This window comes from Nicotiana tomentosiformis, chromosome 8, assembly GCF_000390325.3.
Source record: "Nicotiana tomentosiformis chromosome 8, ASM39032v3, whole genome shotgun sequence".
In the NCBI taxonomy this organism is placed as follows: Eukaryota; Viridiplantae; Streptophyta; class Magnoliopsida; order Solanales; family Solanaceae; genus Nicotiana; species Nicotiana tomentosiformis.
Window position 1 is genome coordinate 103,117,039 of NC_090819.1, and position 13,169 is coordinate 103,130,207.

Below are 13,169 nucleotides of genomic sequence, written 5' to 3' on the forward strand. Positions count from 1 at the left end.
GTTAACCTCCACACATAAACAACAAATGCATGCGTGCAATTAGGCAGTAGACAATTTCAAACGCATTAGAGCTATTAAGTCCTATAGGCATAGTTTCTATGTGATTCTGATTTCCAGCACTGGATAGGCAGCAGTGAAGCTTTAAACTAACGAACTTGTAGATTAAAGGCATTGCAAGTCCTATAGGCACGATTTCTAATTGTTTGCGCAATAAGATAGTGAAATGATCTCAGAATTCCAAATTATCAGTGCTGATTTTATAGACATACTTCTTAGGCAAGTGATGACATCCTATAGGCAGGATTTCTAGTAGTTGATAACTGAAATTGATTTTACAACACTTTACTCCTATAGGCATGTCATCTAGGCAGGGCAGTGTAATGAAAACAATAGAAGTAGTTGATTAAAAGATTAGGGTCCTATAGTCATGATATCTAGATGGGCAGTACCCTAAAAGTAATAGAAGCAATAGACCAATTAATTATTTGAAGTCCTATAAGCATGATTTCTAGGTTGACAAAACATGTGTTATACATCCTATAGGCATGCTGTCTAAACGCATAGTAATAATATGGAAATCAAGTATAGCAATTACTAACAGGTTTGAGATAGTGTGCGAGTATTAGACAAAATTAGGTGAGGTGTGTGCGATTCTTATAGACATGATTTCTAGTAGCGTGCAGAAGTAGAGCAAGTTAAACAAGGTAGCAAATAAAGCACGTAGACCCTATAAGCATGTTCTCTAGCCCTTATGTAATAATAAAGCACACCCATTCTCCAGTTCCACTAACGCCCCAATTATTTGTTTACAAATCATTACAGGCCTAAAATGAAGAGTACATGAAAAATATTACAAGCTGAATGAGTACAAGCCCAATAAGCAGAGCAGGCCCAAAGAGGAATAACCCAACAACTTCAAGGTCTTCAGTGATCTCCTTCTTCACACAAAAAATAGTAAACCCAGGTGTAGGTACACCCCAGGACATTAGAGTGTATCAGCTGCATGACTCGAACCCAAACCCATACCAAGTCTGAAAGGGGGAATCAATTTACCCAGCAATGCCAGACTTAACCACATGAGTAACAAGTTGTTCATAAATTAATCAAACCACTCGAAGTCTACACACTTAATTCTCAGGACTGCAACTAACTGTAGTTTAAACTAGAGCAGGTAGATGAGATCACACAGAGTTATACACATAAGATGCTAGAAGTTCAGAAGACAAGATGGAACATCACAAAACCAACAGACAACCCCAAATAAAGTTTCAGGATATAATATGATCTAAGGTTAACTTAAACACAATCTTGACAGAGGAATCTTGCAGAATCACAGACGGAAACAAGTAAGATTTCTAGCATGAGGGTCTAGTGAAAATATGATAAAAACAGGCTAATGAACATAGTCTGTAATAATCCAATCAACTGGGCATGAAGACTTTAAAATTATCAATCATACACGAAGGTTTAAATAGCACCAGGACTCACAATGGGCAAGGATATGTCAAATATAGGTTAACAAGACTAGCCTGCACTAGGCTTAATCACATATGAGGGAAGAGGCTAGACATGAGGTTTTTCCTAAGGTCTCAAATAGGATTGCATAAGTCAGAGCATACATTAGAACTTAAATGACATGAAAGCAGGCCCTAGCTAATCAATACAACATTAAAACTTAGCAGGTTGGACATGAATGACTTAACAAGGTCTGAAACATATGCATGGATTCATCACAAAGGTACATGACAAGGCAGGGAGCGGGCATTAGTTCATAAGTAGTAGGGAAAGCATGCCTGGGCTAATAACATGATCAGGAGTTAATTCTTAGAAAAGTATCAAGTCGCGCATGAATGACTCAAGATTTAGAACAGGTTCTGGGCATGACTCGACTCATCACAAGAGTACAGAACAAGGCAAGAAACCACACTCAGAATAGGGAACAGTAATGAGCATTCGAGCACATACATTAGCAAGTAGGCTTAAGAAGGAAGAATCAAGGCAACAAATATGCAAGTTGGGCTACTAGAAGGTATAGAGCCTCAAGAAGAGTTTCAAAGCATATAATGACATATTGGTTCATAAAAATTCTCAGAGACATAGATATGCAGAGCAGGAATTTAAACGAGAAGAAACAAAAAATGAAATTGCAAGAGTCGTAGCTACTTTACCAGTTACAGACGAACAAGTAAACAAGGGGAGTAATTTCAGCAACACTTCAATATCAATAGCAAAACGAGCAGTAGAACCCAAGAATCTCAGTGCGTCAGAGTTCCCAAGGGTTTCAAACGAACCCCGGGCAATGCTCACACTGAGAAAGGTTCGAGAATTGAATTCCGGTGGCCTTGGCTTTCAGCCGGCCAAAAGATTGAGCCTCAAAATAGTATAGGACAAGAAAGAATAAGAGAACAGTAATAGTTTTCTTTTGGGATTTTTCTCCATCTCCTAGGGGAGTTGGGGGATGGGTTTATATAGTAATGGAAATTGAACAAACAAACAAGAAAATATAATCAATCAAACATAAATAAGGAAAGAAAAACATGCAGAATCGATTTAGAACCAAATTAGGAGAAAAATCAGGCGAACCCTAGTTCTGCCCAGAATCTCAGATTGGCCGAAGATTCTTGGTAAATCAGACCCATATAATCTTGCCATGAGTGTATATAGACGAAAAATCGTCTGAATCTTGAGGAGTGAGTCTGATTTCTCTTGATTCGAAAGATTGGCGCTTGCCAAAAATGAGGAAAGTACTATGTAATACCATAATCTTGTAAAGAACAACGAGATAATCCATAAAAGGTAAGTGAATCATGGCAGGAATCCATGAATTAATCGGATTCGGAGAAAGTTGGTGAAGGCGGCTAGGGTTTTTGAAGGAGGGAGGAGGAGAGACGAGGGAAACGAGGGTGGCGGTCTGTAGGAGAATTGGGATTAGGGTTTGGGGTTGGGTTATTAAAAATGGTAGGGTAGTTGTGGGCCGTTGATCTTGAGAGATCAACGGCCAAGATTAAAACTCGAGCGGGGCGGGTTGGTTCAATGGGTCGCGACCGGGCTGGATCAAAAGGGTCGTTTGGTTTGGGCTAAAGAGATTGGGCCAGGGATTTGGGTCTGTTTGGTCCAAAAATTAGCCCTTCATTGGGCTATAAAAATTAAATATACGAAATTTATGAATCAATAGTTTATAAAAGTGATTAATAAAAAATAAAAATAGTATTTATGCAGTAAAATGCTGGAAAATTATAGCTTAACATTATAAAAATATAAAATGTTATTCTAACATAAATAAAATAATAAATATAATTATGTATAGAATGTAGGCTATTCTTGCAAAAATTGTGTAAATAGTTAAAAATGCAAATGTAATCATATGCAATGAAGTAAAAATGTTGTAAAACATATATGTGGGTGTAAATGATAAATTTGGATGATTAAGTCATCACAAAATAATTTAAGGGGTAATTAATGCATATTCAAGTAATTAAAATGCATGAAAATCAATTTTAAAGTTTTAAAAATTATACAAATTATAGAAAATACTTGTATAACCCTTGTAAATTAAGTAATGATGCAAAATTATATTTTGAAAGTATATATACTATTAAAAAGAATATGAGGAAAAAATTGTGTATCAATAACGGCCTCTCTTTACCCGAGAATGATGAAAAAGTTATCGGGTAAAGAAAATGATGACCAATTTTGTCTGAAGTGAGTGAGGAATGATGTATTTTGAAAAAACGGGGTCGAACCCTGGTTCTTGAGTTACCTACATATCCCTGGTGTTACGGGAATCAGGTCGTGTGTAGTTCTGGATCCAACGACGAACGAAATCGATGGAGTTATTATAAGATTGGTCATGTGTTTCAAAAGATCTTTTGGATGTGATAGTGTCGTGAATACCGGATAATTTCAGGTGGCGCTATGAATGCGAATTTGAACGTTACGGGTGTATGAGGCAAATATTTGAACGGTTATAGAATAAAAGGAAATCAATTATTGATCATCGGTTACGTTTGATGTAGTCAAAGGATGTGAATGTTGTGAATGGAAACCAGAGCGAAAATGGCTCCTGTTTGTAAGAACGGTTACCTCCTGAGTTACCTGCAAAACCCAAAACACGATGCAAGTGAATATACGGGGTTACTGCATAAACTTAAACATGATGCAGATTCCCTTCTGACCATGAGAGTTGTCTTTCGGACGATGATGATGATGTCCTTAGACCATGACGTCCTGGGCCATGAAGCATATGATAAGGGATTCGCAGGCCATGGAATGGTGTCCTCGGGCCATGAGGATGGTGCCTCCGGTCTATGATGCCTTTGAATAATGATATGCAATTTCGAGAGATCCTCAGGCCATGGCATGATGTCTTCGGGCTATGAGGATGATGCCCTCAGACTATGACGCCTTCGGATAATATGTCAATTTTTCAGCCCATGAGATGCAAAGATGCGGCGATATCGATCATTTGATAGAGGAAACAGATAATGCTTAGTCATATGCGATAACAAGATGAGACAAGGTTTAGTTTTGTATGAGATGAGGGCCGTGCTTAGCTCGATGCAAAGAGCGGAGACAATGTTTTGTCTCATGGAAGGAAAGGCAGTTCCTAACCTTATGCGACAATGGAGGCAATGCTTAGCCTCATGCTAGGAATGGAGACAATGCTTAGTCTCATGCGAGGAAAGGCAGTGCTTAGCCTTATGCAATAATGGAGGAAATGCTTAGCCTCGTGCAAGGAATGGAGACAGTGCTTAGTCTCGTGCAAGGAAAGGCAATGCTTAGCCTTATGCAATGTGAAGAGAATGCTTAGTCTCATGCAACAAAAGGCAACGATTAGCTTTATGCAATAATGGAGGCAATGCTTAGCCTCATGCGAGAAATGGAGACAGTGTTTAGTCTTATGCAAAGAAAGGCAGTGCTTAGCCTTATGCAATATGGAGGCAGTGCTTAGCGTCATGCAATGAAAGGCAACGCTTAGCCTTATGCAATGAGTAGAGACAATGTTTAGTCTCATGCAAAAGAAGGCAGTGCTTAGCCTTATGTAATGATGAGGGCAGTGCTTAGCCCTATGCAAGAAAAACAATGACTGAATGCGAGAGAATAAAGCATTTCTTAGCTTGATGTGTTTGCGTTTGGTGACCTTTGTCGGTGTGAAGATAGTGATCTTGCTGTGTGTATGTATTTGCGGACGTTCCTGTTATGTTCATTGTGTCTGCATCCAAAGAAAAATTATGAGTTTTGCGGGGGAAAGGTTGGTTCGTGCTCTTGATTCCTTGCTTCGCCTTTTCTTTCGTCTGAAGTCCTTGCTTGAGTCACCCCGAGTAACGTCTGGCTGCTATAAAAACAAAATTTTTGAAAAATAAGCGTTTGATAAATTATTTATGAAAATGTAGTTGTTTGAAATATGTGATAATGCACGAGAGCAAATAATTTATTGAATTGATGACTGTGACACGCTTTTGAGACATTGCAACCTCCTTGACTCGGAATTTTGAGGATCCTCCTCAAAATTCTGCCCCAGTTTAAGTGCATACTTCCTGCGATACATTCCTTGGCAATTCCAAACATGATGAGGTCGGGCAAACTCGATATCCTGCCCCAGTTTCTAACCATAGGGGGAATGAAGATTTTATTATGATGTGACCGAACCCACAGGGAGGGCTGCCTACGTATCCCCTCTTAAATGGGAATCAGGTCAAGCGTAGTTCAGTTACATCAAAGAGAAAATGCGTACATAATCTTAAACATAGTATCTCTTGACTGCGTCTGAATTGATAGGTTTTGGCTAAATCTTTCCATCCATTTCTGCAAGTATAAGTGCCCCTCCTGTTAATACTCGGTGAACCATGTAAAGGCCTTACCAGTAAGAATTTCCCCTTTGCTTCATCCTGATGTAGGAAGATCTGTTTCAACACCAATTGCCCCAGTGTGAATTTTCTTGACCTGACCTTTTTATTGAAAGCCCTTGCCATTCTGTTCTGGTAGAGTTGACCGTGACATACTGCGTTCATTCTTTTTCCATCAATGAGAGCTAGTTGTTCATACCGGCTCTGTACCCATTCTGCGTCGCTAAGCTCGGCTTCCTGTATGATTCTTAATGAAGGGATTTCTACTTCGGCGGGAATAACGACTTCAGTACCATAAACCAGTAGAGAGGGGGTTGCCCTAGTGGATGTACGAACTGTGATGCGCTACTTTAGCAAAGCAAACGGTAGCTTCGCATGCCATTATTTGTAATTGTCTACCATTTTCCTCAATATCTTTTTGATGTTCTTGTTGGTGTCTTCTACAGCTCCATTCATCTGTGGCTTGTATGCTGTAGAGTTCCGATGCTTGATCTTGAATGTTTCACACATAGCTTTCATCATGTTACTATTGAGATTGGCGGCATTGTCAGTAATGATTGACTTAGGTAATCCAAATCGACAAACGATGCAGTACCGAACAAAATCTGCTACGACCTTCTTAGTTACAACCTTATAGGATGCATCTTCAACCCATATTGTGAAGTAGTCTATTGCCACCAGAATGAACCTATGTTCGTTTGAAGCAGCATGTTCAATTGGTCCGATAACATCCATACCCCAAGAAGAGAAGGGCCAGGGCAAACTTGTTGCATTGAGTTCGTTGGGCCGCACTCGTATCATATCAGCATGTATATGGCATTGGTGACACTTTTGAACATATTTGATGCAGTCTGTTTCCATAGTCATCCAGAAATATCCTGCTATTAATATCTTCTTGTCCAGAATGAAACCATTCATGTGGGGTCCACAAGTTCCGTCATGTATTTCCTCGAGAAATCTTGACGCCTCCTTCGCATCGACGTATCGCAACAATCCCAAATCAGGAGTCCTTCTATACAGAATTCCTCCGCTTCGAAAGAAATAGTTGGCCAATCTTCGAAGCATGTGCTTCTAAGTGTGTGTAGCGTGCTCTGAATATTCTCCCTTTTCTAAGTATTTTATGATGTCGTGGAACCACAGATTTCCGTCAATTTCTTCTTCAACGTGCGCATAATAAGCTGGCTGCTTATGAAATCCTATTGGGATATGATCGATGAAATTATTGTCTAGGTGTTGTATCATGGAAGATAAAGTGGCTAATGCATCTGCAAACTCATTTTGAATCCTTGGAACATGCTTGAACTTTATCTTTGTGAATCTCTTGATCAGCTCTTGTACACAGTGCAAGTATGGCAATATTTTGGTGTTCTTCGTAGACCATTCTCCTAGAACCTGGTGTACCAATAGATCGAAATCTCCGATTACCAGCAACTCCTGAACGTTTATATCAATGGCCAACCTGAGTCCCAAGATGCAGGCCTCATATTCCGCCATATTGTTGGTGCACGAAAACTTGAGTTTTGCCGATACTGGATAGTGTTGACCGGTTTCTGATACTAAGACAACTCCGATACCCTCTCCTTTGAAGTTTGCTGCTCTGTCGAAGAACATCTTCCAATCATCGTATGCCTCGGTAATATCTTCTCCTACAAATGATACCTCCTCGTCGGGAAAATACATTTTCAATGGTTTGTATTCTCCGTCCACGGGATTTTCTGCCAAGTGATCCACCAATGCTTGCCCTTTGACTGCCTTCTGAGTTACATAGACGATGTCAAACTCACTCAGTAATATCTGCCACTTTGCTAACTTACCCGTAGGCATGGGTTTCTGAAAGATGTATTTTAGCGGATCCATCGTTGATATGAGATATGTAATGTACGCACAGAAATAATGTCTCAACTTCTGGGCTGTCCATGTCAGAGTACAGTAGGTGCGTTCCAATAAAGAATATCGAGCTTCGTAAGGCGTGAACTTCTTTCTCAGGTAATATATCGCCTTCTCCTTCCTCCCAGTTTTATCATGTTGTCCTAGAACACAACCAAAGGCCCCATCCAACACAGACAGATAAAGCAGCAAGGGTTTCCCTGGTTCTGGCTGGACCAACACGGGTTTGGATAAATACTTTTTGATTTGGTCGAAGGCATTCTGGCATTCTTCAGTCCATCTTGTTGCAGCATCTTTCCACAGCATTATGAAGATTGGCACACATATCACCGTTGATTGTGCTATAAAATGGCTGATATAATTGAGGTGCCCTAGAAAACTCATCACATCTTTTTTGTTCTTTGGCGGTGGCAAGTCCTGGATAACTTTGATTTTTGACGGGTCTAACTCGATACCTCGGTGACTCACGATGAAGCCTAACAACTTTCCAGCAGGGACTCCATAGGCACATTTTGCAGGGTTCAACTTCAAGTTGTATTTTCGAAGCAGATAAAAAAATTTCTTAAGGTCTTCTATGTGATCCAAACTCCTTTTAGATTTGATGATAACATCATCCACGTACACCTCTATTTCCTTGTGTATCATGTCGTGGAAGATAGTTGTCTTGGCCCTCATGTAGGTGTCCCCAACATTCTTCAAACCGAACGACATCATTTTATAGCAATATATTCCCCATGGTGTGATAAAGACGGTCTTTTTGGCATCCTCCTCATCCATCCAAATCTAGTGGTATCTTGTGAAGCAATCCACAAAGGATTGGAGTTCATGCTTGGCGCAGTTGTCAATCAGTATGTGTATGTTAGGCAGCGGGAAATCATCCTTAGGACTTGCTTTGTTCAGATCTCGGTAACCGACACATACTCTAACCTTTCCATCCTTCTTTGGAACTAGCACAATGCTGGCTAACCACGTTGGGTATTCGACCACTCGGAGAACCTTGGCTTTGATTTTCTAGGTGACCTCCTCTTTTATCTCCAAACTCATATCTGACTTGAACTTTCTGAGCTTCTGCTTTACCGGTGGACACATGGGATTGATGGGTAGCTTATGAGCTACTATGGATGTGCTCAAATAAGTCATATCATCATAGCACCATGCAAAGATATCCTCATACTCCTTTAAGAACCTGATATACCCTTCTTTCTCTAACTGTGATAGATGAGTGCTTATACGAGTTTCCTTGACTGTTTCAGAATCCCCTAAGTTAACGGCCTCAGTTTCTTCCAGATTAGACTTCAGTTTGTTTTCAAAGTTCTCTACTTCTTTGACAATTTCCTCAGGTATTATATCATCTTCCAGATCATCCGAATCACTATCCTTATGCTGCATTGTCTCATTACATGTCACAGTTGTAGGTTCATCGGGATATGTAATAATTATGCTCTCTCAGTCTGAACCAACCAAATGAGCCAACTCTGAAAACCGCATCTCATACTGAGTCACGGACATGTCCTCCTGAAACTTTCACTAAATCAACAATAATATAATAAAGTTACTAATGGTACTTAGCCTTATTACATCGAAATCCAATCTAAGCTAGAAAGCAGTAAAGGACATCATCTCCTAATCTACTGGGTCCATGAAGGACATTCTCCATGCTTGGCTCTTTTGACCCCATCAATCAGATTTCCTAGATCGCGCATATCCAACAGTAAGTAAGCTTTTGCCAGATTTCCTCCTTCATCGTCGTCCATGCATTGACAATCCGAGAGTCTCTTTCTCATATTCCCTTCTAGATCCATCAGTCCTTGTTCCAGGCATTCCAATCTTTCTGTTGACTTAGTGGCAATCTCTTTCCATTCCCTTATTGCTTCCATGTTTACTTTGTGTTGCTCCAGATGTTTAGCTTCGGACTCGAACTCCCTTTTGCGTGGCCTCTTGTACTTAACCTGTGCCTCAGCCACTTTATCTATGACCCTATCCTTCAGATTGACTCCCGGCTTGATGTCCCCCACTACGTCGTCTTCTAGCCATGACAGATAGTAGTATATATGACCGTCGTGATACCTATCTGGATCAATAGTTTCCCCTTCCACAATGATCTTTTAGTTCCACATGTGTTGCGCTTCGAACTTGAACGGAATGACATCTCCCTTGAAATTTGGCTTGTACTGGACCCTATTGTAAACCCAAGGTATGACTTGTTTTCTTCCAGCTTGTCTTATTACCTTTATAGGAGCGTAAGGGTGGATACCTCGCAGCCCAATCAGCACCAAGTGAGTAGTCCCCTTCGATCTGATGATGAACTCATTACTAGGAAACCATTCGAACATCCAATGCACCTGCTCATCTGTCAGATTGCTGAAGAAACACACCCAACTTTCAGCATTTCCAGGCTTTGCAAACCTATCTGGAACAAATGTCATTTTCTTTGGTTGATGGTTGGCTATGTAGTCATTTAGTGGCCTTCGCAGAAGTTGTTGACGATACTCGCCCATCTGAAAGTGTTCTAGCAACCAGACTTGTAGCAATAGATTACTGCCCTCAAAGTGTCCGATTCCCTACTTGCACCGATCTAGAGCGCGGTACATTTTAGCTAAGATCATTGGGATGATAGCATAAGTTTGTCCTTCGATTCCATCCATTAAGGTCCTGGCGATCATGACTAAGCGAGTATGGATCCTTCCTCCTTTCATTGGAATTATCAACAACCCCAAGAAGCAGACAATGAACACATAAACTCGGTGGTGCACCCATCCTAAAGAAGTAATGGCTAGTTCATCATGGTGAAGACGATATGACTTGCTATGCCCATATCACTCATAGAGAAACTCAAAAGGGATGTATAATTTCTTTAGACAGAGCATTTCGTCATTCTTCTTAAAACCCAACATTTTCAGAAAACCACGGGGAGTATGATTCTTTGGTACCAGTAATCCCGGACTATCCCATGGCAACTTTGCGAAACCTCCTATTTCTTCTAGGAGAGGATTCATTTCTATATTGCCAAATCGGAAAACAACTCTTTTCTCGTCCCAGAACATAGTGGCGGCCTCGATCAACTCCCTATTTGGTTGAGTATTCAACAAAGATGGCAAGTCACCAAGTACTCTCCTTACATGATTCTTGTCACAAAGCGTAAGGTCTTTCTACTAGTCAAGTAGCAAAGGCGGGATATTCTGGACCATACCGAACCTGGGGATTTCGTGCTTCATTTTCTGCAAACAAGCAAAGGTTAGCCCTTTCCCCCTCCAGATTTGACTACTTACGCAATAATGATAAACACGTTGACACATTTTCTCAAAGTAATGCACATAATATGATAGTATCCATTGGGACTGTGGAAATCCCGTCGGACTTTGGACAAGGCTCATATTAGCGGGTTGTTACATTAACAACGCTTCAACCCGTACTAGGTTTAGCATGATGCATGTACATTTCAAATTGGAGTAGGGTTTCTAGAAGTGTCTAGACTGGTACTCCCAAGTGGACAACTTGAGAGGGAAAGGTGTAACGACCCGGCCGGTCGTTTTGAGAATTTAAGTCTCGTTCGGTGGCATAAGGCCTTGAGCAGCTTCATATTATGTGTATTGACTTGCGTGCGTGGTTGAATTAGGTTACCGACTGTTTTGGAGTGATTTGGGACACTTAGTCCCTAAAACGAAAACTCAAGTCTTAGGATTTTGACCGTAGTCGGAACTATGTGAAGACGACTCTGGAATGGAGTTTCGTCAATTCCATTAGCTCTGTTGGGTGATTTTGGACTTAGGAGTGTGTCCGGACTGTAAATCCGAGGTCTGTAGCTGATTTAGGCTTGAAATGGCGAAAGTCGAATTTTTGGAGACTCGGACTGGAAGTGGACCTTTTGATATTGGGGTCGGAATGCAATTCCTAGAGTTGGAACAGCTCCGTTATGTTATTTGGGATTTGCCTGCAAAATTTGACATCATTCTGGGTTGATATGATAGGTTTCGACATGGGTTTTAGAAGTTGAAAGATTTGAAATTTATAAGTTTGATTCATGGTGCGATGCGTAGTTTCAACGTTAGTTGATGTAATTTGAGGGCTCGACTAAGTTCGTATGGTGTTTTAGGATTAGTTGGTTTGTTTGGTTGAGATCCCGGGGGCCTCGGGTGAGTTTTGGGTGCTTAACGGACTAAAAGTTTGATTTGTGTTACTGCTAAGTCTTCAAGCTTCTGGTATTTTTGCACCTGCGGTGAAGAGACCGCATGTGCGGAGAGGCAAGCACATAAGTGGAAAAGTGGAGGAGTGCCAGGGGCCACAGGTGCGAGGAAAATTCCGCATCTGCGGTGCCCGCAGATGAAAAGATTGAGGCTCATGTGCGAGAAGTGCTGGACTTGACAGTCTCCGCAGGTGCAGAGATATTATGCACATCAGCGGCTCTGCAGAAGCGGATTTTGGCGAGCAGAAGTGAGAGGAAAGCACAGGTGCAGTTTGGATGTGCGCACCTGCGGTCGCGCAGATGCGGCTAATTATGCGCAGGTGCGGTCACGCTTGGGCAGAAAAGAGAAATTCGAGGGTTTGATTTCATTCTTCGTTTTTGGACTTGAGAGCTCGGAATTTGGTGATTTTTCAAGGGATGTTCAGAGGAAGCTTTGGGGTAATGATTCCTAACTCGTTTTTGGTTGTATTGCATTAATCTATAGTTGTTTTCTCCATTTAGTTTCAGATTTTTGGGGTTGAAATTGGGAAAGATTGGAAGAACTTCTTCAATAAAGATTTTGAGATTTGAAAGGGAATTTTTGGTCGGATTTGAGTATTTCTTATATGGTTGGACTCGTGAATGAATGGGTGTTCATATTTTGTGATTTTTACCCGATTTCGAGACATGGGCCCGAGTCGACTTTTTAGGGCAAATTTCAGAAGTTTTGTTAAAATATTGATTTCATTAATTAGATGAGTCTATTATCATTGTATTCATGATATGCAAATGTATTTGGTTAGATTTTGACCATTCAGAGTCGGATAATTGAGGAAAGGGCATTCTTATGGACTGTTTGAGCTTGGTTCGAGGTAAGTATCTTGCCTAACCTTGTGTGGGGGATTTCCCCCTTAGGATTTGAGTCTTCTATGTTGATTGTAGCCCGTGTGCACGAGGTGACGAGTGCGTGCATGGACTTATTTGTGGAAAGTTGGCCTTTTAGGATCCTTAGGTCCTTATATTCACTGAGTATGAAGTTGTTCTTGATATGATTAAGTTCCTAATTACTAGTTTTGCCTCTACATGCTTTAATTAAAATTTATTGCTTTCAGGATTCGCTCTTATTGCCTATTTGACTTAACTGAAGATTTTACCTCCCATATTGTCATGCTATCTTTTCATAACTGCTTATCCTTATTTGAAATTATTATTGTATCATCTTATAATTTGTCCAGTCTGAAATTCAGGTTATGATTATCTTTCCGCTGCTTATC

The 13,169-nt window shown here is 40.6% G+C and overlaps 1 protein-coding gene across 1 annotated transcript; it reads right to left on the reverse strand.

The window, feature by feature from the left end:
• Positions 1-6,917: 6,917 nt before the first annotated feature.
• Positions 6,918-7,526, reverse strand: LOC138897920 (uncharacterized). Its single transcript, XM_070183946.1, has one exon. It carries the CDS (start codon positions 7,524-7,526, stop codon positions 6,918-6,920), a length of 609 nt encoding a protein of 202 aa, XP_070040047.1.
• Positions 7,527-13,169: the final 5,643 nt, after the last annotated feature.